The sequence below is a fragment of the Pteropus medius genome, unplaced genomic scaffold, assembly GCF_902729225.1.
Source record: "Pteropus medius unplaced genomic scaffold, Ma_sr-lr_union100, whole genome shotgun sequence".
Classification (NCBI taxonomy): domain Eukaryota; kingdom Metazoa; phylum Chordata; class Mammalia; order Chiroptera; family Pteropodidae; genus Pteropus; species Pteropus medius.
In genome coordinates this window covers 498,291-525,747 of record NW_024349804.1, presented here as the reverse complement: position 1 = coordinate 525,747, position 27,457 = coordinate 498,291, and the positions used below count along the sequence as shown (strand labels likewise).

Below are 27,457 nucleotides of genomic sequence, written 5' to 3'. Positions count from 1 at the left end.
GGCGGGGCAACCGCTGGGCGGGCGCCGAGCGGGCCCGCACGCTTGTGAGGTATCCTGCACATACCCAGCTGCTGCAGTCCCTGCGATGCCGAGGCCAAGCCCGGGCACCGCGCCTCTCTGAGCCGGCCTCAGCGTGGAAAGCAAGAGAGGGAGGCCATGGCGGAGGCCTCCGAGCCCGGGCAGCTGGCGGCCGCGAGCAGCGGGAGCTCGGGCGCGGAGGACGAAGAGCGGGAGCCGCTGCTGCCGCGGATCGCCTGGGCCCAGCCGCGGAAGGGCGCGCCGGGGTCCGCCGTGAGGCTGGCGGAGGCTACCCGGGAGGAGGGCGCAGCCTCTGCTAGCGACACGGAACAGCCGCTCCGGCCCGGGGACGCGCCCCGCTGCCCCTCCCGAGGCGCGGAGTTCCCTCAGAGCTCGCCCGCCGACCTGGACTGGAACCGCGCGGTGGGTTCAGGTGCGACCCGGCTCTCCCCTTCTCCCCGCGCCCTTCCCAGAGCGCCTGCCGCCCCTGCCGCCGCTCGGCCCCCCATTCCGGCTTCTCATTGAGTCCCCGCTCCAGGCTCCCGCCCTGTCCCCGGCTCCATCTCCTGTCTCGCGCTGGCACTTGCCTCGCAGCAAAGGCAGTGCGCCAGGATCCCATCCGGAGCACAGGCCGAGGGGCCAGCAGCTAGTCAAGCTGACACACCTTGCCTTTCTCTCCTGCCCCTGCGTTTACTCGCACCTTTTCCAGGGGCTCTAGGCTACTTCACCCAAGCCTGATCCTTGAGGCCTCCCCTGAGAATGAGCCTAAACTTTTGGAATCAGACACCGAAGAAAACTTAACCTTGTAAAATGACTTAGTTGTTGGCTTAAGTTTTAACTTGAGTTTTGGATTAAGAACCCTGAACTATCAAGAAAGTTCCTCGAGTTGCGAATTTACAAGGAGATATACAGCAAGACTATCCCAATTGCCCCAAAACTTCTGCTATTAAATGTTGTAATTGTGACGTTAACCAGAGGAGGCAGAGGCAGTTGAATTTCTATACCTGTCATCTCTCTTGCAGTTTTTTTTTTCTTGAGTCATTTCTATTCTTATACTTAGGGAAAAAAAAGAACTTTTTCGTTATTGAGCAGACTGATAACCTCAAATAAAAGAGGATAATTGAAATGATGTTGAAAGTAAAATTTAGGCATGCTACTGCAGGCGTGGATATTTGTTAATAAAGCGAGGTTTTTGGCATGTCGAGTGGAGTTAGGCTAATTTGATAGTAAAATAGAGTAGACCTGTTAGAGTATTAGAGATGAAACAGGCTAGTTTGCAAAATTGTGATGATTAACATCTGATTGCTGGTGATTGGGAAGGTTTACATGAGATGGTGTGTGCACTGTGCCTGTAATTTTCATTAATGCTGCTTAGTATTTCTGGAGCCATTAGATTTTACATATGCTCTTACTCAAACACTAATACGTGGATCCTTCTACAGTTCTAAAGCGTTTTAAATTGAATAGGTTATCCAAGTAACTTACAGTCAAACATATTCTGGAGTAAATAAGAGAGGCCTAAAGGAAACAGACTTTCCAATGCAAGTGTTTCACGAAAGCTTTAGTAAACCAGTCAAGACATGCAGATCAGCAACCACTATGTTAGCTAATGGACACACGGATGGACAGTACATTTAACAGAACAAAAAAGTTGGAGCCAGATCACAAATGAACCCATAATCACCTAACTACATTGATAATTTGGTTATAACTTGGACTTCAGTCTGTGAAGTAACTAAAACTAAGATCAGTGTGGCTAGCTTGCCCTTTTCTACCCCAACATTACCTGCGTAGCTATGAATTTTTAAAGAGCCTAAAACCTTGCGAGTGTGTTTATCTGTGAAAGTGAGGTTTTTGTAAACAAATAAATTAAGGCTAGAAAAAGTAAAAATGGGGATATAATACTCAGAATACAAATGGATTATTAAAGAGAATTCTTATTTTTTTAATCATAATAACATCAAAGTTTATAGTTTAAGATTTTTTTTTTTTTGTATTTTTCACTGATTCTCACAACAGCACAGCAAGTTAATTGTTATCCACCCTCACCCTTTTGAGGATCAAACATGAATAAAACTGTAGTGACTGGTAGTTATAGAACTTAAGAAGTCAGCCAAAGTCAAGTATCCAGGACGTAGTAAAGCCAGGACTGAGCTTAATTCTACTTCCTTCTTGTCCTGCTGTAGATCCCCAAGTGTTATAAAATAATTGTTACTTTTGGTTATTAATTATAGAGGTCTTGTTTTTAAAAAGTTTTGAATTATAAAAACTATTTTAAAAATTTCAGACCAGCCTCCTAAAAAGTTTATGACTGAGTCATTTAATTAGATTTTTAAGTTTAGTTGTTTTTCAGCGAGTCCATTTAACTTCCTTTGTCCTTACCATCCAATTTCCATGAAGCCAACTCTCTAGTTCCAAGAAATTCTTGCCTTTAGATTAACATCATTTATGACTTTATATAATTTATGTACTTTAGCCAGTGGAATAGTGTCATATGTCTGTGATCTTTAACAGGGCATTTGACAGCCTAGAATCAGCATAAATCATAGTGTTATTGGATCAAAGTCAGAGTAGGATTAGTGGCATTTCTCGTTTTGTCATTTTAATCAGTGAATTGGAGAGTAATAAAGATGATAATAGCTAATACCTACATAACAGTACATGCAGAGAATAGCTATATGCTTCACATATATTAATCATAACCAACCCTATGAAGTGAGTACTATTTTTTATTCGCATTTTAAGGAAGCATAGAGAAGTGAAGTGACTGCTCCAAGAACCCAGGTAATACAAAGAGCACTTATCAATTTTGTTGGAGAGCCTGACAGTTAGAGAATAGTGCTACAATTCACAAAGAGCTGCCAAAGTCAAAGGAAGTGTGTATTTATAAGCCATTTAATGATTAGTGGCTTATAAATGTAGAAACAAAATCATTTAAAAGTAAGGAGGAAAGATGAAAATGAGAAATAAGGATCATGAAATAAGATGGAGCCTGGAATAAGTACACAAAATGCACGTTAGACACCTGATGCAGGCAGCCCACAATGTTGACTTTTAAGATTACTGAGCCGTCAACTTGAGAAAAACACAATCATTGTGTCTATAAAGTTAAAACGAGCTGATTATTTGAACCAAAACAGAACTGACAAAGGATAACCTGTCATGTATTCTCTTGGAAAGGAGACTGTATGCCGAATAATATATGCTAATAATATCTTTGTAATAAAAATGATTAATTTTGTAATATTCTTCTAACTTCCCTGAAGCCCATTTCAATAGAAGTAATTCTAATGGGTAGTGCTATCAGTATTGCTGGATCTACATTCTAGACGCTGATAATCCGGCTTGATTTAGAGGAAGGTATTAAAAGAACAGATGCCTTATGTGTCTTGACAGCCTTCTGTAATTAGAATATATCTTTTCTGTATTTTCCATCTATTGCAGAGATAATGGCATTCATGAAATGTTTGAGTGTCCACTAGGTGCCAGTGGAAATGGAGGCCTTGGGGAAATAGTGGGGACCAGATATGAAATAGGATGTCCAGTCACCAGCTTTATCCCCACATAGCTTAATAGCCTAATGGAAGAATCAGTCACTTAAAACAAACAGTGCTAGCAGATTACATAAGTGCCTAGATGGGGCAAGCTGGGGGTTCCCTTGAGCCATGCCCAGATTTAGGTGCCAGGGAAGACCTACTAGAAGTGGCATCTAATTTGAGACCTGAAGGATGAATAGCATTGAAGCAGGGTTCAAGTCCCCAAACTTGTGAGCCAGCTATTTTTTTTTTATATAGAAAATGTTCTATTTAGTGGGTAAGATACAGTCCCATCAAGTGAAGAAGAGTTCATTTATTAAAATGAGAACTTGATAAGTTACCATGCATACTTAATAAAACTAGCTATAAAAGTTATACAATGGATTCTCGTATTTTATTTCAAGTTCTATTTGCTAAATAATAACCCTTAATTGCAGTTAAGGGGATAGTTTGTTAACTCAAATTTCTTGAGAGTCTGCCATGTGCCAGGCAGTTTTAGGCAGTTAGAATATATCAGAGAACAAAATAAAGATCTCTGCCCTCTTGGAACTTAGACCATTTTTGTTATAGAGCATTGCTGGTGATCTGTAGGGTCGAAGGATGAATGACCATTATCCATGAATGGGATGGCAGCTTGGCATCTACCTGGGAACAGCAGGGGCAGAGTTTCAGAGGGTTGCCTGGACATCTTGTGAAAAGTGAGAAGCTTAAACAGGACTGGAACTTCCCTAAAAAGCCACTGCATCATCTTGAAGGAGAGCCAAGGGAGTACACACGGGTAGAATTGAGATTCTCAGAAAATTTTAATATTCTTTGATGCAGAGACCAATTAAAACCCTATAGTTTATTCCTTGAAAAACAGGCATGAAACGAGGGCAACTCAGGTTATTTGAAGGGCCATCCCTGGGAAGAAAGGAGTAAATAGACTTTTGTTGTGCTCTAGATGACATATCTAAGACATTGGGTAAACTACAGGAGACTTCTGGAAAAGGAAGATGTTTACATATGTTTTCAAGCAAACAGTAGGAGCATGAAAAAAGGAGTAATCTTTCTTTGAAAGTATTTAAACATTGTCCCAAAGACCACCTACTGGCAATATATTAGGGAAAGTATACCACTGCTGGGAGCAAGGTCGAAATAACTTTTCAGGTCTTTTCTTGTTAAGAGCCATGACCTATAAGAAATATCATTTGACTAATGATAATGATTACTGGCAGATTCTAGCACATAAATAATACATTTATTCAGTTCACTATTAAGTACCACTCTCTTCCAGGTGCTGGGAATATACAGCGAACAAAACAATTCCTTCATTTTTAAGAATTTTCATGGGATAGATAAGAATTACTTCGAATTAGTATATCAGTTGTATAGACTTGAGTAAAATACTTGAATTATTTATATCTTTAAGTAGATTAAACATGCCCAATAGCCCTTTTTGTAGTTCTTTTTTTTCTTAGTACTGACTTTTAAAAATTAGTAAATAACAGTTTTATTTCTGTCTGAATTAAGGCAAATTTTTAATGAAAGTATGTTCTGAATTTTTGTAATATTGAGTGCATGTAATAGCATTTAAATACCTTCCAAAGTAATTTTTGGCTTGCCTACCACTTTAAATTATTAATTATTAATTCATTCTACAAGAGTTTATCACGTGCCTATTATGTTCCAAGAACTGTAAAAGTTCTGGGCACACAGCAGTGAAAGAAATTTTGTTTTTTTAGAGCTCACAAAATAAGTTATACGTTAGGTGATAAGCTAAAAAGAAAAAGTGTAGGTTAGAGGAGGTTGGGTAGGGTCTTAAGGCCATTCTAAGGACTTGGTCTTTTTCTTTGAGTGAAACAGGGCTGTTTTGTACAAAGGAGTGATAATCTGATTTACTTTAAAAGGATTACTATAGTCTAAGGCCATGCCACCTTGAACAAACCCAATCCCGTCTGATCTCGGAAGCTAAGCGGGGTCAGTCCTGGTTAGTACTTGGATGGGAGACCACCTAGGAAGACCAGGTACTGTAGGTGTAAAAAAAATTAAAAAAAAAAAGGGATTGTAAACTGACAAGTTCTTTGTAATCTGTGAGGTCAACCAAGGGTTGCCTTTCCTTAAAATAAATAAATAAATAAAAAGATTACTATAGCTTCTCTGTTGAGTGTAGAGAGGGCATGTGTGGAAGAGGGAATCCGTTAGGAGACTTATAGTAACCTAGGTGAGAATGGATAGTGACTCGATTCACATGGAAGAATGGAGATGGTGAGAGGTGGTTGGATTCTAGATATTTATTTAAGGCAGATCTATACAATTTGCTGATGAATTGGAAGTGGAGGGTGAGAGAAATGATTGAATAGAGAGAGAAATTTTGATGCAGGGATGAATTACCGAAGAAATGTCCTGGAGTAGCCCCCGCATTAGGGTCTAGTACACAGAGTGGAAGAGTTGATCTTAGAGCTTGGATAGTTCAACTGTAGTGATAGACAGACGGGAGAGGATGTGGGCGGGTAGATGTGATGCTATGGGCTGCTGATAGTTTTTTCTGATTGTTTCTCTTAGTGAAATGGAGTCTAGATCATCTGCTGAGAGAGAGGCAGTATTGGGAATTTGAGGAGAGGAGAGGGTATGAGATAGTTGTCCGGAGGAGTGGGAGCGTCTGCGGACCAGGGGAGTTGCCTTAGCTCATGCTGCTGTCGTGAAATACCACAGACCAGTGGCTTAAACAACAGATTGATTTCTCTCAGTTCTGGAGGCTGTACATTCCACGAGCAGGGAGCCAGCTCAGTCAGGGTCTCGTGGGCTCTCTCCCTGGCTTGCAGGTGGCCATCTTCTCACCGTGTCCTTCCATGGCAGATGGAAGAGAGAGAGCCCGCTCTGGGCACTAATCCCCCTGTGGAGGCCCTTCCCTCATGTCCTCATCTAAATCAAATTACCTCTGAAAGACCCATTTCTTGATATGATCGTATTGGGGATTAGGGCTTCAACATATTTTGGGGGCACACAAACATTCACTATGCTTCCTGGGCAGCATTTAAAGTGAGACCAGACATTGTATTGTTTCTCTTGTCAAGTTTAGCTGTCTGGGCTTAGGCATAGTCAGCAGACTGTTGGGTTTAACCAGGTTAAGATTTTTTTTTTTTTAAAGGCGACCATGATACAGGAAGAGAGGAAGAGAGATTATATGATGATTATCTGTAAGTTAGGCTCATCAAAGAGGGAATTGGAGCACGAAGGAGGTGAAGGTCAGTGAAGACATGGGAGATCAGTGCTTTGTAGGTCGTAGTGGAATGGAAGAATTTTGGGGCTTGGTGCCAGAGGGAGTGAACTAGGAAGTTAGAAGTGGCTTGAAATTCAAAGTATGGAGAGGTTGCAGGTATTGATAATGACAGATCTGAGATATGACTGTGTAGTTGGAGGCTGAGGTGGAAGGGAGGACAAAATCACTGGAAGAAAGGAGTTCAAAGTAATGTGAGGTAGTGCGATTTTTTTCAACAAATAGGAATCTCGTTTTCCATGTGTCACTGCTTGAAGCTTAAAGAGAAGTGGGATTAGTGGGGAAAAAACAATCAAAGCAACTCATACAATACTTGATTACATTTTCCTATGCCTTCATGTCCTAAGCGGCATTAACCTCATCCAGTATTACAGGTCCAGATCATGAGCATTCTCATAGCTGGTGTTCTTTCTTTCTTCTTCGTGTGCTATATTAACATTGATTTTCTTAATGCAATAATTGTTGATTCTTCAGAGTTGAATATATTCTTGGATGATCCAGAATTTGCTGAAGTTATATTGAAAGCAGAGCAAGCAATAGAATTTGGAGTTTTTCCAGAAAGAATCTCTCAAGGTTCAAGTGGAAGTTACTTTGTGAAGGATCCTAAGAGGGTGAGAATTTCACAGACCTACTATATATAACAGAAATTTTGGAAAACACTAATTTAAATGTGAAGTCATTATGAGTTTCTGAAGATATTTTCCTAATAAATCTGATTGCACCCTCTTTTCAGAAATAAAGGTCAGTTTTTTTATTTTTTTATTTTTTACTAAAGCACTGCACTATCTAGAAATAGAACTATTCATTTGAAGTCATAGTTTGCTGTTCTATTATTTTAATACTTGGTTTCAAGCATTTATTGAATACTCTCAGCTATAAATTTATTGAGTTTATATTCATAAGTCCTTACATTATGGTAGTCTATAACCATATTAGCCAAACACAGTAGAAGTTTAAACTTTCAAAACCTGTTTAATTTCATTTCCAAAGTGCTTGATTTTTTTTCAGAGGCTTATTTTACCCTAGGAAATTTTTTCCCTGCATCGTACCGGAGAAGGAGTCTGGGAAGTCTAATGTTTGAAGGCATTGGAATGTGACAAAGTAAAATAAACCGGAGTATAATTCTAGGGCAGAAAAGAGAAGCTGATATGGGACTTTGTTCCACTTAGTCTAGAATTTTTCAAAAATCGATGTTATTTCTAAAAGTGTTCTGAATGATGCATAGCCAGCAGTTCCTTTTCCAGGAGGGAAGAAGATTATAGTTTCATCCAGATATTTCTTGCAAAGATTGAAGTTATATTTTAAACTACAGGGTTTTTTTGAGGTTTAAGTATATATGTAGGTAATGTCAATCTCAATATTTATTCCACGTGTGTTTCTCAATTCATGCTTGCTGACTTTTTCACTAGTGGCTCAGACTTTATTGCATTATAAAGCAATTATATACCTAAAATTATAATAAGATTTTTATTTCTTGTCTAAGATAATTCAGCCCCTAAATTTAATATAAATATACTTTATCAGACCAGTAGTAAATTTTATAGACTTTTAGACACCCATGAGCAAAATTTTTAAGAGAAATTTATTTTAAATTGCTCATTAAAAAAAGTTGGAAAAAAGATGAGGTAGGAGAATCTGACAACATAGAATGTTCACTATATCCTGTCTACCTTTGTATTTTATCTTTGTCATTATCTTTGTCTAGAGACCATTTTTTGTCATTGGATTTATTCATTTAACAAATGCTTGAATACCTACTGTATGTCAGGCACTGTTCTGAGTGCTTGAGATACAGTCCTTAGAAACTTTCTGCCCTTTTACAGTGTACATCAAATGAGGAATGTAGACTATAAGCAAATAAACGTGTGATTTGGATCTTTAATAGGTATTGAATAATAACAGTGTTTGAGCTAGAGTAATGGTTTTTGCACATTTTAAAGTCATGGAATCCTTTCATAACTTGGAAGTCCCGTGATATAAAACAGGTGGGAATCAGGGTATCTGGCTAAGTGGCATGAGGTCTTAGAGCTCTTTCCTCACCTCTCCTCTCCCCTTCCCTAGAGTTTCTCAGAGAAGTTTGAAAACCACTAGCCCAAAGGATTATTGATTGACAGCTGTTGAATGAGAATGAATATAAAAGTGTGATTGGAACTAAATCTGTTAATATTTAAGGCTTATGTCCAAATCTGTAGAGGGAAAGAGCACAAAAGATTTATCAGAATATAGTTTATGGATTACTATCTCGATGTATTAAAAGTCTAATTACATTTCTACATTTTTCCCCTCTAGAAAATTATTGGTGTGTTTAAACCCAAGTCAGAAGAGCCTTACAGTCAACTGAATCCAAAATGGACCAAGTATGTTCATAAGATCTGCTGTCCTTGCTGCTTTGGCAGAGGCTGCTTGGTTCCTAACCAGGGATACCTTTCCGAAGCTGCTGCCTCCCTGGTGGATGAAAAGCTTCATCTGGGCATTGTACCGAAAACAAGGGTAAAGGAGAATTTGTTTTTAATCATGGACTTCTAATTTATAGCCCACTTCTCTGTGAACACTTTGGTAATATTTCTGTGACAGAGCCTAAAGTTGAGCCCCTTTTTTGGGAGTCCAGAGTCATGAGCAACTGATAAGTTGATTCTAGTGTGGAGCCACAAAAGGAACATCTCTTGCACATGTGAACCGAGATGATGCTAACAGACGGAGGAAGAAGAACGAGCATTTAGAAAGCAGATAAAGATCAGGGATCTAGAAATTCTGTTGAAGGTAGAGATGACTAATGTGCTCAAAACACTGCTTTTTTTTTCTTTTTGTCCTTCATGCGTTTTTACTTGAAGACTTTCTCAAAATATTCCGAATTCTACATTTCAGGATGATTACTTATTGTTTCCATTGGCCAATTTTAGACGGCCTCTCTCAGAGAGAAGATGTGCCATTTAACTGACTGCAAAATCCCTTAGCCTTTCTATTTTAGATTTTTTGAGGCATTTAGTATAGGATTAAACTTTGCTAATTTACAGCATTAGAATGAGCTTCATGGTGTACATGAATAGAAATACTTTCATGCAAATTCTAATAACTGTTTTTCTAAACCATGTGTTTCTAGGTGGTTTGGCTTGTCAGTGAGACATTTAACTACAGTACAATTGACCGTGCAAAATCTAGAGGCAAAAAGTACGCTTTAGAGAAAGTGCCAAAAGTAGGTAGAAAATTTCATCGGATAGGACTCCCTCCTAAGGTAAGTTACTGTGGTAAGCTTCATTTGGGGGGCAATTCAGCACTTATTACCTGAGCTCTATATGCTAGGCATTGTGCTGTGGGCTGTGGATGTAATAGTAAAGAAAACAATTTTTTCATCAAAGAGTTTATAGTAAAGGAGTCTCAATGCAAAATGATAAGTTGTCAGGATGGTTAACTGCAGGGAGCTCAGAGAGGATAGAGAAGGGATGTCTAACCCAGTTCGAGGGGCTAGGGAATGTTTCTAAGAGGAGGTTGCATCTAAAGCTTTACAAAATAATGGCTAAACACAGGTGGAGAATGAGACCTAGGTTTTGTTCCTGGTTTCACCAGTTAGCTCTGAGACCTTAGGCAAATTTCTTACTCTCCAAGACCCAGCTTCTACAAACAGAGGGATGATAAAAATACATTTTAGGGTTATGAGGATAAAATGAAGAAATTTATGTCAAGTACTTGCTACAGTCCTGGCACATAGTAAAGTGAATGGTAGTAACTATGTTTACATATTCATAATAGATTTGTTTTTCCTTACCACTTCTAAATAAATGTAATGGATGATTAGATTAGCAGCTAGCTAAGCAAGGTTAAGGAGAGTTAATGGGAAAGGCATTTTAGAAAAAGCTCTAGGCTTTATTTTTTAAAAATATATATATATGTGATTTTGTTATTTTGTTGTACTATGCGTTTATCTAGCTAAAAGAATTTGAGTAGAAATTTATGATCAACCCAACTTGTTTTTAAAATTGTACTCCAAGTAAGCAGGAAGTTTGAAAAAATTTACAAGGTCTGTTATTCCGCGGATATGCTGAAATAAGTATAACTAAAAAAAAGATATTATTTTCATGTTTATAACCATTAGGACTTAATTATATGTGCATTAGAGAAAAACCTTTAGGAAATTGTTAAATGTCATGCCAACAAGAACATAAAGTGTTGAGAAGTAGATTGTGTGATTCTGATTCGTCTGTATTTATGAGGCCAACTTGATTACCTACCCATTACCTTTGTGCCATGTGCTGTTTAAATTTGTATTTCTTTTAATAAATTTTTTAATGTTAACAACTAGTAATTTTAGTGATAGAAATGCCTTTTATCCTACAATAGCTGCTATGGTCCTTTAAAGTCTCAGTTGAGCATTTTTTATTTGCTATGAATTATTTTTGTGATTATTTAAGATTACTGTGTAAAAATAGTGTTCTTGATAAATGTGGCTTATCTAAATTAGTGTTAACTATTCTAGTTTTTATTGTGCTTATATATTATATATGATGATACTGCTGAGAAAGTTAAAAAAATACCTTTGTTCTTGTACTTTCTTTTCTAACTATAGTTCTTAAAATTATAGATTGGTTCCTTTCAGCTATTTGTTGAAGGTTACAAGGAGGCTGAATTTTGGCTTAGGAAATTCGAAGCTGACCCTTTGCCTGAGAATATTAGAAAACAATTTCAGTCACAGTTTGAAAGATTAGTTATTTTGGATTACATCATCAGAAATACAGGTATTGAAGTTCTCTCATTTGTTCACTCAAATCTTATAAGCTTTCAAACTGTATTCAACTCTTGTTATCCAAATCAATGACATAAAATTTTGATGCAGGAGTCTTGAGGCCACTTTTATTCTTAGAACACAGAGATGTAGTACTGACTCTCCAGGCAGAATTGATACTGTACTAGAGATCCTGACTCAGAACAGGCTCCTGCCCAGGTGATCACGATCAGTTCCCATCCCAACTGGGGTGTTTCTTTGCAGCAGGACAAAGCCCTGCTATTAGAAATGTTATCTGCATAATGTGCATAATTAAAACTTGATTGTGTAAATTATTTTAGATGCTTATTTTGACTTTAGGTGATGTAGTATAGTTTCTGAATACATTAAACTCTTAGTTTTTTATAGGCTGAAAGGGAGCAAAGATGTAGATAATGTAACACAGTGGTTCCCAAATGTGGTTCCCTGGCCTGTCGAGGTCAGTGTTATGTGGGGCCTTATTACACGTGCATCTTCTAGGAGCCCATTCTAGACTTACTGAAGCAGAAACTCTGCATGCAGGGCTCGGCAGTTTGTGGGTTAACAAGTCCTCCAGGTAATTCTGATACCCTCTGAAGTTTGAGAATCACAGGTTCAAAATGTTTGCTCATTTATATTGGTTTCTGAGAAAGCATTATATACTTTTCTAGATTTACCTTCTTAATTAATATGGTCTTAGGTTAATGTTAAAACTAGTGTAGAGTCTAGGATACTCCTCTACAGACATTAGGTGAGAGCCAGTCCAGAAATTTGCCTGGTAATAGAAGTAGATGCTTTTTCTTCCTAAGGTGAAATTGTCCTGGGTTTTAATAACCTTAATTTAATAGTTCTTGACAATAATTGTACCTACTTCACAATGGTTATGAATAATGAATTAATACATATTAAGCACTTAAAATAATGTCTTGCACAGAGTAAATGCTCAAAAATGTTAGCTGACATTTATGAGTTTTTCAGTTTGTGTGTGTTAAGTTGGAGCCTTTAATACATAAACATATGTCACAAATAACCAATAAAGGTCTCAAAAATCAAGAGGTGACCAGATTTTCTCCTTGATATTAAGTTATGATATCCATAAAAAACTAAAAATTAAGTAACAGATTTTTTTTTTGAAAGACAGGGGAAATGATAATTGGTTAATCAGATATGAAAAGCAGAAACATAGAAAGAAAATTAAGGTAAGGAAATTTTAAAAGAATATGTATATGTATATACACACACACATGTACATGCAATCAATTTCTGTAAAAGAATCCTTGAAGTTAAATTATTCATCATTTCCTCATTTCCTTCACTTAGATCCTTGATTTTTATCTCCTTTTTCTATTTTTCCTTATCTTTTTTCTTTTTTTTTCTTATGGCATTGAATTTTTTATTCTATTTTTAAAAATCTCCATCCAGTTTTATTTTTTATGTTGCATTAGAATAGAAGAGTGATATCAGATATGTACTATTTTTAGGGCTTAGGAAATTTTTGTAGAACCACCAGATTTATTTTGCTTTTATGTAATAAAGTCTTCTAGTATTTTTGGTCATTTTTATATATTACTAATTCACTTCTTCCTGAGTCTTATGACTCAGTATTAGCTAATACAGTATTATGGAATATGTGTGCTTTACTTATAAATTACATTCATTGAATTTAAAAAAATGTACTTCTACTACTTATAAGAAGTTGGGTTTAATGTACATAATGGACTGCATAGACCCTTAACACTATTGGAATGATCAATTTTACATTGATTTTTCTCAACTTTGATTACCCAAGTTTAAATTTTTAATATTTATATGAGAAATATTTTCAGAGTAGTTTCACTAGTTTACAACAGTCTGTATATTTTTGAGAAAGTTTTAACTAGTTAAAACTTTACTTATAATCTGTGTGTTCTCATCACTTAAAGTTATTGCATCACTTTAAAAAGTTTATACTTTGCAGTGTTTATCAAAAAATTTAAAACTACATATTCATAGTACTTAGCAATAGCAGTAATGTAGATGAATCTCAAAATTCTGCTGAGTGAAAGAAGCAGTAAAAGAAGCTACATACAGAGGAAACATACCATCTGAATATTTATATAAATATCTAAAAAGTGCAAACTAATCCCTATGACAGAAAGCAGACTGTGGTTGCCTGGGAGTGGGGTAAAGACGGGGAGGCGCTGCAAAGGGACACGAGGAACTTTTGGGCGAAGGTTTCACATCTGTCAATGCTCATCAAATTGTACACTTTAAATGTGAAGTTTACTGTTGTAAATTATACCTCAATAAAGTTATAAATAGATAAAAAATGATAGAAATAAAAATAAATGTCAGCTATAGCAGAAATGGGTTTAAAATATACATATTTATAGTAGTTCCTAAATTTATTTTATTGGTATATCTTGAGCAATAGATTTTGCCGAAAACTTCATTATTTTGCTCTTAAGTATTTTCTACATTTTCATTGAAATGAGACATTTGATATAAGCTAAAGAAACAAACCTGGCATATATCACTCAGACCTTTGATACTTTTAAATATTATCTTTTTCACCTTTCGTTATTTTATGTAGGCCACTTAATAATGACTACTGTCTATCTTTAAACACTGGGAAGTACTCTAACATAAAACCCTCTTGCTCCTGAGGTCTTTGTTTCTGCTACCAAAGAATATAAAAGGTAGGAATGGCCTAGATTCTGTAATCAGGAGTTTCTTGAGGTTCCTCCTGTTGGACTTTATTATATTTAGCTACCATCTTTGGGGAGTTTTATTTAGAAACATCTTATATTTGAACTAATTATTTCTATAGGACCCTAAGAAAGGCTAGATTTTAATAAGGTAACGTTTTAAGTTGTTATTTTAAAAATGTCTCTATTTTGCAAATACACATTTAAGCAATGCATCTAGCAATAAATTATCCAGAACAACACTTTAAGTCTTATAATTCCAAGTCCTCTTCGCCAAGGAGAAAAAGAATGAAACCACTATGTAAATTTATAATATTAAATTTCAAAAAATAGTGATTATGAAATTCTTACTGATTTTTAAGGGAGTTTTTGCCCCTCAAGGATGAGGTTTTACTTTCCAGCAGCTTATTTTTTATATTTACAGGCCCTTCAGATAAAATGTCTTTAAACCTCAATAATTATTATAAATATTTTATCTGTTAAAACTATTTATATACAATTTTATATCAACAGACCATTTTTCTCCCCTTTAGGAAACAAAATGTGTTGATAATGCATCGCTTATTCAAATAGCTGCAATTGATAATGGTCTAGCATTTCCTTTTAAACATCCTGATGAGTGGAGAACATGTGAGTACTTAGAACTTTTTATGGGTTCTATAATTTCCCCTTTTCCAGAATAGGAAGGAACAAAATTTATGGGTACCAAACTAGCAGAGGGAAAACTGGGTGTGGAGTGTTATTCATCAGGGCTCTTTTCTGGGCCCTAGGGATGCAGAGATGCGTGTTGCCTGGGTCTTGCCATGTATATTCACTTATCTCTGGATGACTGTGTCTGGTTTTGATTTTTTGACTTGTCTTAGCCTTGTAAAGTAAATTCGAAAGCTTTCCAATTTTAAAAATATATGTAAAAGGGAATTACCTATTAAATATTTTGGTAGAGCTTTATTTTAATGTTTTGGGTAATACTCACTGATAAAACAATGTAGGTCTTACCTCCCCACTTTTTAGTGGGTGATGCTTTATCTGCCTTACCAATCTCTTCTGTGGCGAATGTTCTGATTTCTGTCTTCTCGAGTTAGTTGTAGACATTTTTATTTTGCTTAAAATTGTCCATACCTTGAGTTATAGATTTATAGATAAAAAGTTTCTTTTATAGAATTCTCTTATAAATAAATTTTTTAAAAAGATTCCCACTACGTATATTAAATATTTAGGGGTGAAATGAAATAATGTCTGGAATTTGCCTTAAAATACTTAGGAGGAGGGAAAATGGGGATAGATTAAACCAATTTTGTAAAAATGTGGCAATAATTGAATTAGATTATTCAGATTATGGGAGCTCATTGTAGTATTTTTTTGAGTTTTGTATATGTTTAAAATATATGTAATAAATAAAAAAAAATCTCTATCTATGACTATGTCTCTTTTAAATTCCTACTGATTATTAGTGGGCTTTTTTCATCATTAGAGTTGCCAAAAATTTGTCTATTGTAAAGCATTGGCATATATATATATATATATATATATAGTCTTTATATATATTTGATTTTTCAGATAATTGATTGGCATTTTATTGATCAGATTTTCTGTTTTTATTTGCTTTTTCTCTTTCATTGATTTATTTTTTATTTATTTACTTTTTTTTTTATGTTTTCCATCATTATTCTTGTATTGTGTTGTATTCATCCTATATTGCATTCCTGTATGTTTCCCTCTGGGTATCATTTTGGCTAAACCATAGATTGAGAGTGCTACTCTATTATTGTGCTTTATTGAGTCATACTTTCAGATTTTCTGTTTGACAAGAGTAATTTAGAAGTATTTTGTTTGAGTTTAAAATTTCTTGGTCAGTAGATATTTTTTTTAAACTCCATTGTTGTTTATTTTCCAGTTTTATTGCTTTGTGAAATGTGAATGTGGCTATGCGAAATCTGCTGTTCGAAGTTTGTTATTCTTTTGTAATCTGATATATGGCCAATCTGAAGGATTGTATTTGAAAAGAATGTGTTTGGGCACAAAGTTCTTTATCTGTTTGCTAATTAAAGCTTGTTAGTTGTTAGTCACATCATATTTTTGACATATTTTTTGACCATTTGATCTGTTAATTTTTGAGAGGAAGTTAGAGTTCACTCTGATTATAATTTTGTCAATTTTTTTTTGCATTTCTGTTCATTTTATTGCTTTTTATTTTACATTCATAAAGGCCCAGCATTTTATCTTGCTGGTGGCTTGTTCTTCTGTCAGTGTGAAATATATCCCTCGGTGTCTTTTTCCTTTATTTTGCCTGTTGTTACATTGCTGTGCCTCATTTCTTTCTGTTAACATTTACTTAGTATTATTCTATACTTTTGTTTTAAGTATGTGACTTATAAACAGCACTTACCTGGATTTTTTTTTACCCAATCTGAGATTCTTTTACTAGGTATGCTTAACTCTATAGTTTATCTCAATAAACTACTGATGTGTTTAAACTTCAACTGCCATCTTATTTTTTTTTCTATTTACCATGAATTTCATTTTTTTCTTTTTTTCCTTTCCTGTCTTTTTTTGATCCAATTTGAGGTGTCCGTGTTCCATTTTTTTCCTATGATGATTTGGAATCAATATGCAAATTGCACTTTAAAAGTTTTAAGTTTAGGTGCCTAAACTATATCTGGGAAATTTTATCAAACACACAGTTGAGGATTAAGGGTCTTGAACTTGACAGAGGAGTTGGTATTGAGGATATAGTTTTCAAACTGTCACCTTGGTAGTGGAAGCCATAGTGGTGTTTGCTATCACTCAGGGAAATCATGGTAAACAGATACCATCACTAGGACAATTTGGAGTACATAAGTACTCAGTTAATGTTTCGTAAATGTTTAGTGAACAAGGGAGAGAAGGAAGTAAGTACAGAACCTGGAGGAATGGTGACATTGAAGAAGAGAAGAAAAGCCAGCAAACTAGAGAAGTGGCTTAAAAGATAGAAGGTAAGCTTTGAGAATGGTATTTCCAAAGCCCCATAAAGAATTTCACAGAAGATGATAGAAAACAGTGCTACATGTTACAAAGACATTAGGTAGATGAGGACTGCAAATGGGTCTTTGGAGAGACCCTTCTGAGATGACTGGTGTCTGTAGGGGAGAGAATTTGAATGGTGATAGTAGAAGTTGAGAGATAGAGATTGGAAATAGAGGCAGGCATAGAATAAAGGCTTTTCTTTGGTTTAATTGATCAGGGAAAGGTAAAAAGGCAATTGGATATAGCTTCAGGAAGATGTAGGCCAGAGGAAAAGCTTTCTTTGGAGTGGACCATGTAGTTCCCACAGTGTACAAAGAGATAAATAAAAGTAAGGAATGACTCCGAAGGCAGATTTCTTCTTTAGGGCTTTCTAAATAGTAGGAGCCATTAAAGCTGGAAGTTCTCACTGGATGTGTACCCACAGTGGTTCTGTGGGTGATCGTATTGCCATAAGCCATATATTTTGGTTCAGGAAGCTGAATATGCACCTTCTTCAGAAAATTCCACTACTTTACAAATCTTTCTAGTCCTGACACTGTGTAGATTTAATGGTGCTGTTGGGAGAGAACTAGAGTTAGCCCACAGTGATGGATCTTTTATCCCTCAAAGCCATTCATCTATTTACCTACTAATGATGTAGAATTTTAGGACACACACACACACACACATACACAAGAGTGGACAATTTCTGATGACTTGTGGCTGGAAGGGCAGGGAGACCTTGGCCACAGTATTTGATCTGGGGCTGTGAACAAATTATAAGTACTTCTTAATTTCCAAACTCAGGACTAAAGATTCAGATATGTATTATTATATAGGACTGTTTGAAATAGACTCATTATCAAAACTCTTACTCTTTAAAACTTAGAAACCTAAGTAGTTCAGGTAATACCTCATTGTGTTTTGCCATCTGAGTTGAGCATCCAAACTTGAAATCTGAATAATTTAGATGACAAAGGATAATCGTTCTCTGATAACTTCTTTCTCTTGTCCATTTCTTTGTTTTTTTTGAGGACCTAGGAATTGTAGGAAAAGAACGAGGACAAATGTGGGTCAAAATAAACCTTTCCCCCACTGATTAGAAGAATATTTTTTTCTAATAGATCCATTTCACTGGGCTTGGCTTCCTCAAGCAAAAGTTCCTTTTTCTGAAGAAACAAAGAACTTGATTCTACCATATATTTCTGACATGAACTTCGTGCAAGATTTATGTGAAGATCTTCATGAACTTTTTAAGGTAAATCAATTTTTAATTTTAATTATTGTAGAAAATGAAATTAGTCTTAAAAAAGAAGACATTTTTCTTAATAGAGATAATTCGTAGTTTACTGCTTCTGGTGTCACTTTTTGCAGTAAAACTAGACATAACAAAGGAATTAGCAGTTTTAGTCTACATGAGCATAAATTTGTGAAGTTACTATGAGTATTCTTTGAAGTGAGACTTAAAACTTGAGAATTTGTTTTCTTCAAAAGCTGAATGCTTAAAAAATGACTTTAAAAATTATAATAAATGTTTGATGACCCACTATGATTTACTTCTCTCCAAAAAGCCCAAACCTGGTGGCTGGAGTGTCACTTTAAATCCTTTCTGGAACAAGTTGGAATGTAAATAAACTACTCTTGTCATTCTAAGGGTGTACAAAAATACCTCAAGTAAAGATACTCTTTCATGTTATTTTATTAATTAGGAAAGCTTTCTAATGACCTTGTATGCTAAGTTGAAGAATTAATTTATTTTCAAATATTTCAAAGATCTTGATTTTTGGAATTATAATGATGTTTTTTCCCTTTCTGCGATAGATTGATAAAAGATTTAATAGAGCCATTTTTGAAAGTCAGATGTCTGTGATGAGGGGTCAGGTAGGTCACCTTTTTATACTCTTGTTAAGAAAATATCTCTCTTTGAAATACTCGTCACCATTTCTCTCCATTGTGACCCAAAGATGCAACTCTGGATACTGTCTTTATGCCGAAACAAAATAGCTTAGGTGGTTCGAAATGAAGATGATTTCAGTAGTATCTTTCCTTATTGTCTTATAAATTAGGTGTCATCGGCCTTGTATTTTGTTTAGTTACCCATTTTCTTCCTACTGTGAATTCTTTGTCCTCACTTTGGTAACTGTTTTCCTAAGTGTACTATATTTTTCCTTCTCAAATCCACTTGCTTAGATGTTTCACTATGGAGTTCTGTTGCTTGTTGATTATTTGCCTCATAGAATGTGTTTGGCCTTTGCTAAAGCAGTCAGTAAATAGCCAGGTCACCAAGGCTGAGTACTGATTGTGGCGTAAAAGCACTAATTGTAACTCAGTACTGTCACCCCTTCTTACCTCCTTTAATTAGAGATAGAATGTGGTAGGTCTGCTGGTGTAGACCTGCAGAGGACATCTGGTTCTTCCACTCTTTTAATATTATTTAGGTTCCAAAGTGAAGACTTGAAACAAAAATAAATTATATTATAAACATTGTCTTTTAGTGACTTACTAATTAACTTTTTCTTCCTAATATATACATTCAATTTAAAGTAGCTGTTTGCTGCCTACCTGTGGCAAAGAAGGCGAGTCTAGTTTTTGCACTGATTGTTATATTACATAACTTTAACAAATAAATATAATTAGATTAGATAATCATTTATTCACCAAATGTTTATTGTCAGAACGAGTGCCAGAAATTGTTCTAGTCATTGAGGTTAAGCAGTGAGCAAAACCCAGTTCCTCTTCTCATGGAGCTCTTACTCTGATGAGGACGCCAGGGCGCAGGGAAGGAGGACAGTTATTTGCAGCGGTCCCCAACCTTTTTGGCGCCAGGGATTGGTGCTCCTATGAGAATCTATGCTCGATGATCTGAGGTGGAGCTGGGGAGTGGCTGCAAAGAAGATGAAGCTTTGCTCTCTTGTCCACCGCTCACCTCCTGCTGTGAGGCCCGGTTCCAACAGGCCACTGACCAGACTGGTCCCAGTCCACAGCCCGGGGGTTGGGGACCCCTGAGCTGGTACATCTCTGTGCTCTGTTGCATTTATACAGTGCTTTGCTGGAGTCATAAGTTGTAAATAGTAAGCGAACTGGCTGGAGCAGTAGCATAGGGCCTTAAGTGCCAGAAAGTATAGATTCCACATGGAAGGGATTGGAACAGTTAGAGACTTAGCATTAAAAAGCGTTATGATGAGATTGTCATTTTTGGAGAGGCTTCCTTATCCTAAGTTTTTTCTATGAACTCCCTGAAATTGTGCACTAAATCCTGTTTATATGTGTCTTTTGGGCATGGGAGGAAGTGGTAGGATTTATATTTCAGCAAAAGGGATCCCTATCCCAACAAAAAACCACCACAGGTTGGTGTGGACAGTGGGGGGTGCAGGTTCACTCAGTGGATCTGGAGTCTAGAGCCCCTTGGGGATATGTTTTCCTTAATTCAGTCATGAATGAAGGGCTTGGATGATCAGTGATGGTAATTATGTTGCAGAGTATTACCATCCCAAACGATACTGAACTAAATTTTCAGGTATGGATAATTATGCCCTAATTTAACCTTTTTGCTTGAAAGTAGTTAACTTATCAATATGCTCCATCTTCTAGAATTCTCTTATACCTAAATATATATCTTTAGGAATATTTTTTTTTTTAAATAAAAGCTGCGAATAATTTTGTAAGCTTTAGTTAGCACATGAGGAATTGAAATTTAAATTAAAAAATGCTTATCTGAAAAGATACGGAGACATTCCAGCGCCAAGGTCTGCTACAATGTGTACTAGTGTCTGTCTGCTATTTCAAGTGTGTTTATTCATATCCTGTCTCATTCACAGAGGAATTAAAGTATTATACAAAAGTGTGTAATCACATAGAAAAATAACAAGATCGAGATCTGGGGAAAGAAAAAAAATAAAATGATACCTTTTTTACATGATTTGATTTGATTATTTTTTAAATTTGGTTTTGACCTTTTTGATAGCCAGAAAGAACAAGCTACTCTGACCATGTACATGATTATGTGGGTCCCTAGTTTTAACTGTTTTTTAAAAAATCTTGTGTGAAAAATAAGGTAGTGTTTTATATTCAGTGCTTATGAAACAGAAGCTTAATAAACAAAAATAACAGTCACCTGTGTTCCAAACAGCAAAATCATTATTTCAGTTAGTTTCTTCACTGAGGCAAAATACTACTGTTTTCTCTTCCATCATTTATAATTATCCCTTGAACCCTCTCCACTACAGTTTTGCCAGTGAACTTCATGGTTTGTGCTTTGCACAACAGTCTTTTGTCCTAGTTTATAGTAAGTCTTTAGTTTTACACACATAATCAGTGACATGCTCTAATTCTTTACATAAAGGTGTGGAATGGAACAAGGAACTAAGATAAAGACATTTCTTTTAAAATCAGGACTAGTAATGTTTATGAAAGTTAAAGATAAACCATGTTTTGAATTTTACATCAAATAGCAGTAGGTCATGATGAGGTTCAGTAAGATCATTCATTTCCCTTTCTCCCTGTGCCTATTTGGAACACACTAGACCTCAGAAAATATTTATGGGCAATGTGAAATATATTTTATACATGATCTGAAAAAAAATGGCAGAAATAATAAATAAAACTGCTTTATGAATACACAGTGAATTCAGTGATTTGTAAACCAGAATCTCATTTGCAGATTCCATAATAATTGTTAAAGAAAATGAACCTAGCACTTCTGCACTTCCTGAGTACTTGACCCTTCACTAGATATTTTTATGTTGGTTATCCTTTATCCTCCTAATAGCTCTCCATAGTTGTCTGCATTTTTTACGGAAGAAACTTGGCTCAAAGGGGTTAAGTAACATCTGTAAAACAAGGGAGTCTGTCTTAGCCCAGCACATCTGCAACAGTTAGGCATTGCTTCTGCCTAGGCCTTTATCATCTCTTCTTTGGATTTAACGATCTTCTAAGTAGTGCCCTTATCTTATTTCCTGTCTCTCTTCCACATCAGACAAGAACAATCACTCAAAGCAAAAATCCAGTCATAACACTCCTATGATTCATCATTGGGCACAAGCTTAAGTCCTGACTTTGAGCAGAGTCAACAAAACCCTTCTCAGCCTGCCTCCAGGCAGCCCACCTGCCTTTATCTCTTGTCATTTGCAGCTTCCCCTAAGCCTGGGCACTCTTAAGTGCTCTTCACTCCCATTTTCATTTCCCGGTGGTGCCCTTGGACGTGCTGTGCTGCTCTCTCCCCGGTGCCTCTTCCTCTTCCTCTGGAGAAGAGATTTCCTTCAAGCTCCAGCTCTGACTTCCCAGGCCCCTCCTTGCCACCCAGGGAGCTGATTTCTGCAGCACTCTGGGGATATCCTGGTGTCACATTTTACTCAGAAATTTGATATTAAAATCAGCATATTGGGCACATTAGTAAAGACTAGGTTAAATCAATCATAAAGTAGAATATATGTGGCTTTATGGAGATTAAATGGTAATTCTTATGCCCACTAAAATTTGAGGACCAGTGAATAAGGAAGGAAATCTGAGAGTTTCTACCATCTGCCCCTGAGATAACTCTCACATCCCTGCCAAGTTATCAAATGTAGCATAGATGGAAAATTCTTAAGTGTTTATCCTTGCCTGCAATATTTACTCTGTTTCTAAAAATCTCTGATTTAAACATACAATAACACATGAGAGCTACAGGTTGACTGTAACTCTACTGGGTTCTGTTCAGTTCTCATGAGGAAAAAAACAATAATAAATTTGTTTATTTTTGAGAAATGAAAAAATGATGGTATGTAGGGGAGGGAACAGATTTTAAAGTCAAGGCATAGGTTCACTGTTGTTAACGCATTTTTCGCAATATTGCTGTTATTTGTTCATATGGCTGTTGTTTCTAGAATGTGAGTACTTTTAGGGCTTGCATATTTTTTTTTTTTTGTAGAGAGGAAGGAGTCTTCTCCCCAACACGGTGTGTTGGGGAGTAAATATTTCCTTAGCAAATAAATGCAAGATAATCAAGTGTCAAAAAAAAAAAAAAAAAAGATAATCAAGTGTCTTCTTAACTCCCAAAGAAGTATCAATAGTTAAGATAGTCTTAGGATTGAATAATTTTTGCTATTAGTATATTTGAAAATTGTTAATCTTGTAGAATGACTTTCACTTTCTTCATACCGTTGTGTTTTCCAGAATCCGTACAACAATTATGTGTTGTTTTTAGAGTCAGGGAAATATTACATGTTACTTAAGTTAGTGTGTGTAGACTAACATTTTTAGAACAGAATTTTTAAAACTAGTGGAGGAAACTAAGCAGAACATTTCATTCCTTAGCCATGCCAGTGCCCACATTTAATTTTGGTAAGAACAGTGCTTATAAGTGTTAATTTTGTAGGTTCTTGTCTTGTTATTCAAATACAGCCACCCTAGAAGATTTTAACGGAAAAACTTAAAAAGGATTCTAAAACATAAATGCAATGAATAACTACTGTTGCTAGAAATAATTCCCTGATGTGTTAAATACTTTAAATCTTCTAGGATCTAAACCATCTAGTTTATACCATTTAAAGTATTATGAAGTTTATATATAATTATGGCTTTGTGTTGAAACTTTTATGCTTATCACTATTAGTCTTTACAAGAACCAAGAAATGCATATCATCCATATATTAGATATTTCCAAATACCTGAAGGAGACACCCTTATTTCTAAAATACACAATAAAGGGAATTTTGTTATCTGAATGGAGTAGAATAGGCTGTAAGCTATGTATTGAGTTTCATAACCTTATTTATGTACTCAAGTAGCAATCTGAAGAATATGTGTTAACCTGGAATGTAATATATTTTACTTTTTCTAGTTTTATATTTTCTATTTAAGAGTAAGCTCTATTTTAATTTTTTTTATTTTTCAATTAGAGCTGACATTTAGTATTATTTTGTATTAGTTTCAAGTGTATAGCATAATGGTTAGACATATATATAATTTATGAAGTGATCCCCCCATAAGTTTTATACCACCTGGCACTATACATAGTAGCTATTACAATATTTTGACTACATTCCCTATGCTGTACTTCACATCTCTGACTGTTTTGTAACTACCAATTTATACTTCTTAATCCCTTCGCCTTTTTCACCCAGTCCCCACAACATCCCCTTCTCCGCCTCCCGACAATCTGGCAATCTGGCAATCATCGGTTTGTTCTCTGTGTCTGTGAGTCTGAAATAAAACTTTATTTTAAATGGCTGCCTTCCCAAATTCTCTAACCCACTTGCCTACTGGCTCTGCGACATGCTTTTTCATGCCACCTTTACCTACTGACATGTGGTATAATTTACGTATTCATGATGTGTATTGACTCCTCCCCCTGCTAAAACAGAAGCTCCACGAAGGCAGGGATTTGGTTTGTTTCTTTAGTGTTGTATCCCCACTTAGAACAGAGCCCAGCATGTAGTTGGCTTGTAATAAATTTATCAGTGGATGAGTAGATTAAGGCAAGTAATTAATTAGTTAAAACCAGACTACTTAGACCAGTTATTTGTTTAGGTTCTATGTCAAGTGGAGTATATGGAACCATTCACTTTATTCAATCTCTGATTTCACTTCTCCTGGAAACAGGTGCATTCTAGAATATTTTAAAGTTACCAATTGGCAAAGTTATTTAATTTTGTGCATTTGTATAAAATACATCCATATGATATATATTTATAGCAGTTACTCCTCATTGCAATCTCTATTGGGCATAAACGGATGCAATAAAAACTAATTATGAATAAATGATTAGGTAATGTCAGTGAACTGAAAGTTTTTATCTTTTTTTGACTTGGTGAAAATCTCTCTTCACAGGTCTTAAACCTTACTCAGGCTTTGAGAGATGGGAAGAGTCCTGTCCAGCTGGTACAGATGCCTTGTGTGATTGTGGAACAAAGTCGAGGTGGAACTCAAGGTCGGATTGTCCACCTCAATAATTCTTTCACCCAGACTGTCCATTGCAGGAAGCCATTTTTTTCCTCCTGGTAGCAGATGTAAGAGTAAGAGAAACAAAGTGGCATTATTGTGTGGTTAGAGTGTAGAATTTATTTGCTTTACAACGATAATTTAAATCTTCTGTTGAGCTCCAGTTGCCAAAACCTCAAATAATATAAGTCTTTAAAAGGTTATGTTTCGAATGTAATCAAAAGTTTACAGTTTTTTTTGTCCAAATATTAAATTTCTATTTCAGGGAAGAAGTGTATCTCTTACATTGTATTTTTGTAGAAAAATTGTATTTTATATTGTTGATGTTAGTTTAAAAGGTAATTTCATGGTTTACACATTCTGAAATGACTGTAATTACTTTAGAATTCCAAATAGAAAAATAAGGTATTTCTTGACTTTGAATACAATAACTTTTTACATACTTTTTAAAAGTTAAGAAGAATGTTCCCTTTAACTCTTCTAACATTATAAAAGGCCTTTGAAGGTGAGACTGCTCTTATGAACTCTAACAGAGTAGTTAAATAGAAAAACAGGTAAGAATAAAGCAGTGTTGCCTTAATTTTTAAAAAGCTGCTGTTTTACAACTTGAATAAGTGCCCCTAAAGTGACCATTGTTCAGGACCAGAAAATTATATCTGGATGACCATTTCTTTTTTGTACTTCAGAATATTTTTGATCAATTATTTTGTTATAGTGAGATATAAAATCTAAAGATATCCCCTTTTTAAAAAAATGGTAATACTCAACTGAGACTTGAAGAGAATTATATAAAATTAAGGAAGCTCCTCAGTATTGTGAAATTCCAAAACGGCATTAAAAATTTCCTTTTGTTTCTTGCATGGTATCAATTACTTAATCAATTAGTACTCTAGAGTACTAATCTTGTTCAATTTATTACTTCAATTAGTGTTAAACTTCACTGAAAAATAAAGCATGCCTCAATATCAGATTGGATTGCATTTTGGAATCCTAGGACATAAACTCTTAAAAATAGTAGTATTTTAAGGTACTTGAAATTATCAATGTTATTATAATTACAGTCAGCTTTAGAATATCAGCCCTAGTTGAAGGGGACATGACAGAGAGAACCATAAAATCATTTATATTTGATTTTGAACATCAGTATGTCTGACATCCTGGGAATTTGTAGCACTTTTAACTTGCAAAGTGATTTAAATTGCGGTGAGCCCAATCTGCAGATGTCATTCCAAGAAAGCAGAAGTTTATTCTCGTTCTTCAGGCTCCGGCAAATAACATCCCCATTTGAACTAAATTGGGCAGTTTGTGGTCTGGCCTTTTGTTTTTTCAGCTTTTTGTCTTGTGATTTTTTTTTTAATTAAGTATTTCTGTGTAAAAAGTATTTCCTAAAGGTCACATTAGAATGTAAGACAGGTCTGCCGTTCCCCCTCCCGTCACATCTTCCTCTTGGTCTTGGTGGCTGTGACAAGTGAGAACACCGCTGTCCAGCTGGAAATCTTTAGAAGCCTGCGTCTCCCTGCCTCCCCGACCCTGCGTCATCTTCATATGGAGATGACGGAAAACTGGAAATTCAAAACTCAAGCTACTATCTTTAGATAAATACTAGGAATTGAAATGTGCCTTTGAAAATGTGTTGTTCTAAAAGAACTAAGTCATTACGAGGTGGGTACTGCTTTCATCAAACAGGTTTTGTTTTTTAGTATTTTGAGAATTGCTATATTAGTTTTTATAATGGAAAACTTAGTAAATTGCTACTGCTTTATATCTTAAAATTAAAATAGTGTGGAAATATATTTTTAAATGGCCTAACCAGGCCAGAAAAGTAAAGTTGACTTATTTAAGATGTGATTACAAGTCAGAGCACATTGGTTATATTTTGTAAATGTTCATGAATTTACTACTTATTTAAATATTGTGTTAATTTTTTCAGCGAGTATTTTTATAGTGTCAAACATGGTAGACTGAAGATAATAAAAATCATTGTCTTAAGGCTAGATTTTTCCTGACGTATGTATATTGCATATTGAGAATGTCTGTGAACACATTTACGTTTATGAATGATGCCAAACCACCGTTTTCTTCCTCCTTATATTAATGGTGTAGTTTAATTCTTTATAATTCCAAAAGATATATTTAACTGGAACCTTTATAAATGGAGACATTTATTATATATAATTATATGCTGCCTTACTCTCCCCCAAGTTTGTCAGCAATTGAAGACTGTGGAAACATGGTTTTTTGCAGACTTGAAAACAATTTGATAATTTTTTTTAAATTTAAAATACTGTATTAATGGTATTAAAACTATATTTAAAAATGA

General features: G+C 35.5%; 1 protein-coding gene and 1 pseudogene across 1 annotated transcript; both read left to right on the top strand.

Annotated features, from left to right (window-relative positions):
• PI4K2B (phosphatidylinositol 4-kinase type 2 beta) lies at positions 1–27,457 on the top strand. Its single transcript, XM_039838065.1, has 10 exons — positions 1–451; positions 7,288–7,424; positions 9,103–9,303; positions 9,914–10,045; positions 11,390–11,543; positions 12,686–12,747; positions 14,769–14,865; positions 18,342–18,475; positions 19,039–19,098; positions 25,027–27,457. The coding sequence occupies exons 1-10, from the start codon at positions 157–159 to the stop codon at positions 25,198–25,200; spliced, it is 1,446 nt and encodes a 481-aa protein (XP_039693999.1). The 5' UTR covers positions 1–156; the 3' UTR covers positions 25,201–27,457.
• On the top strand, positions 5,454–5,572 carry LOC120582963 (uncharacterized; annotated as a pseudogene).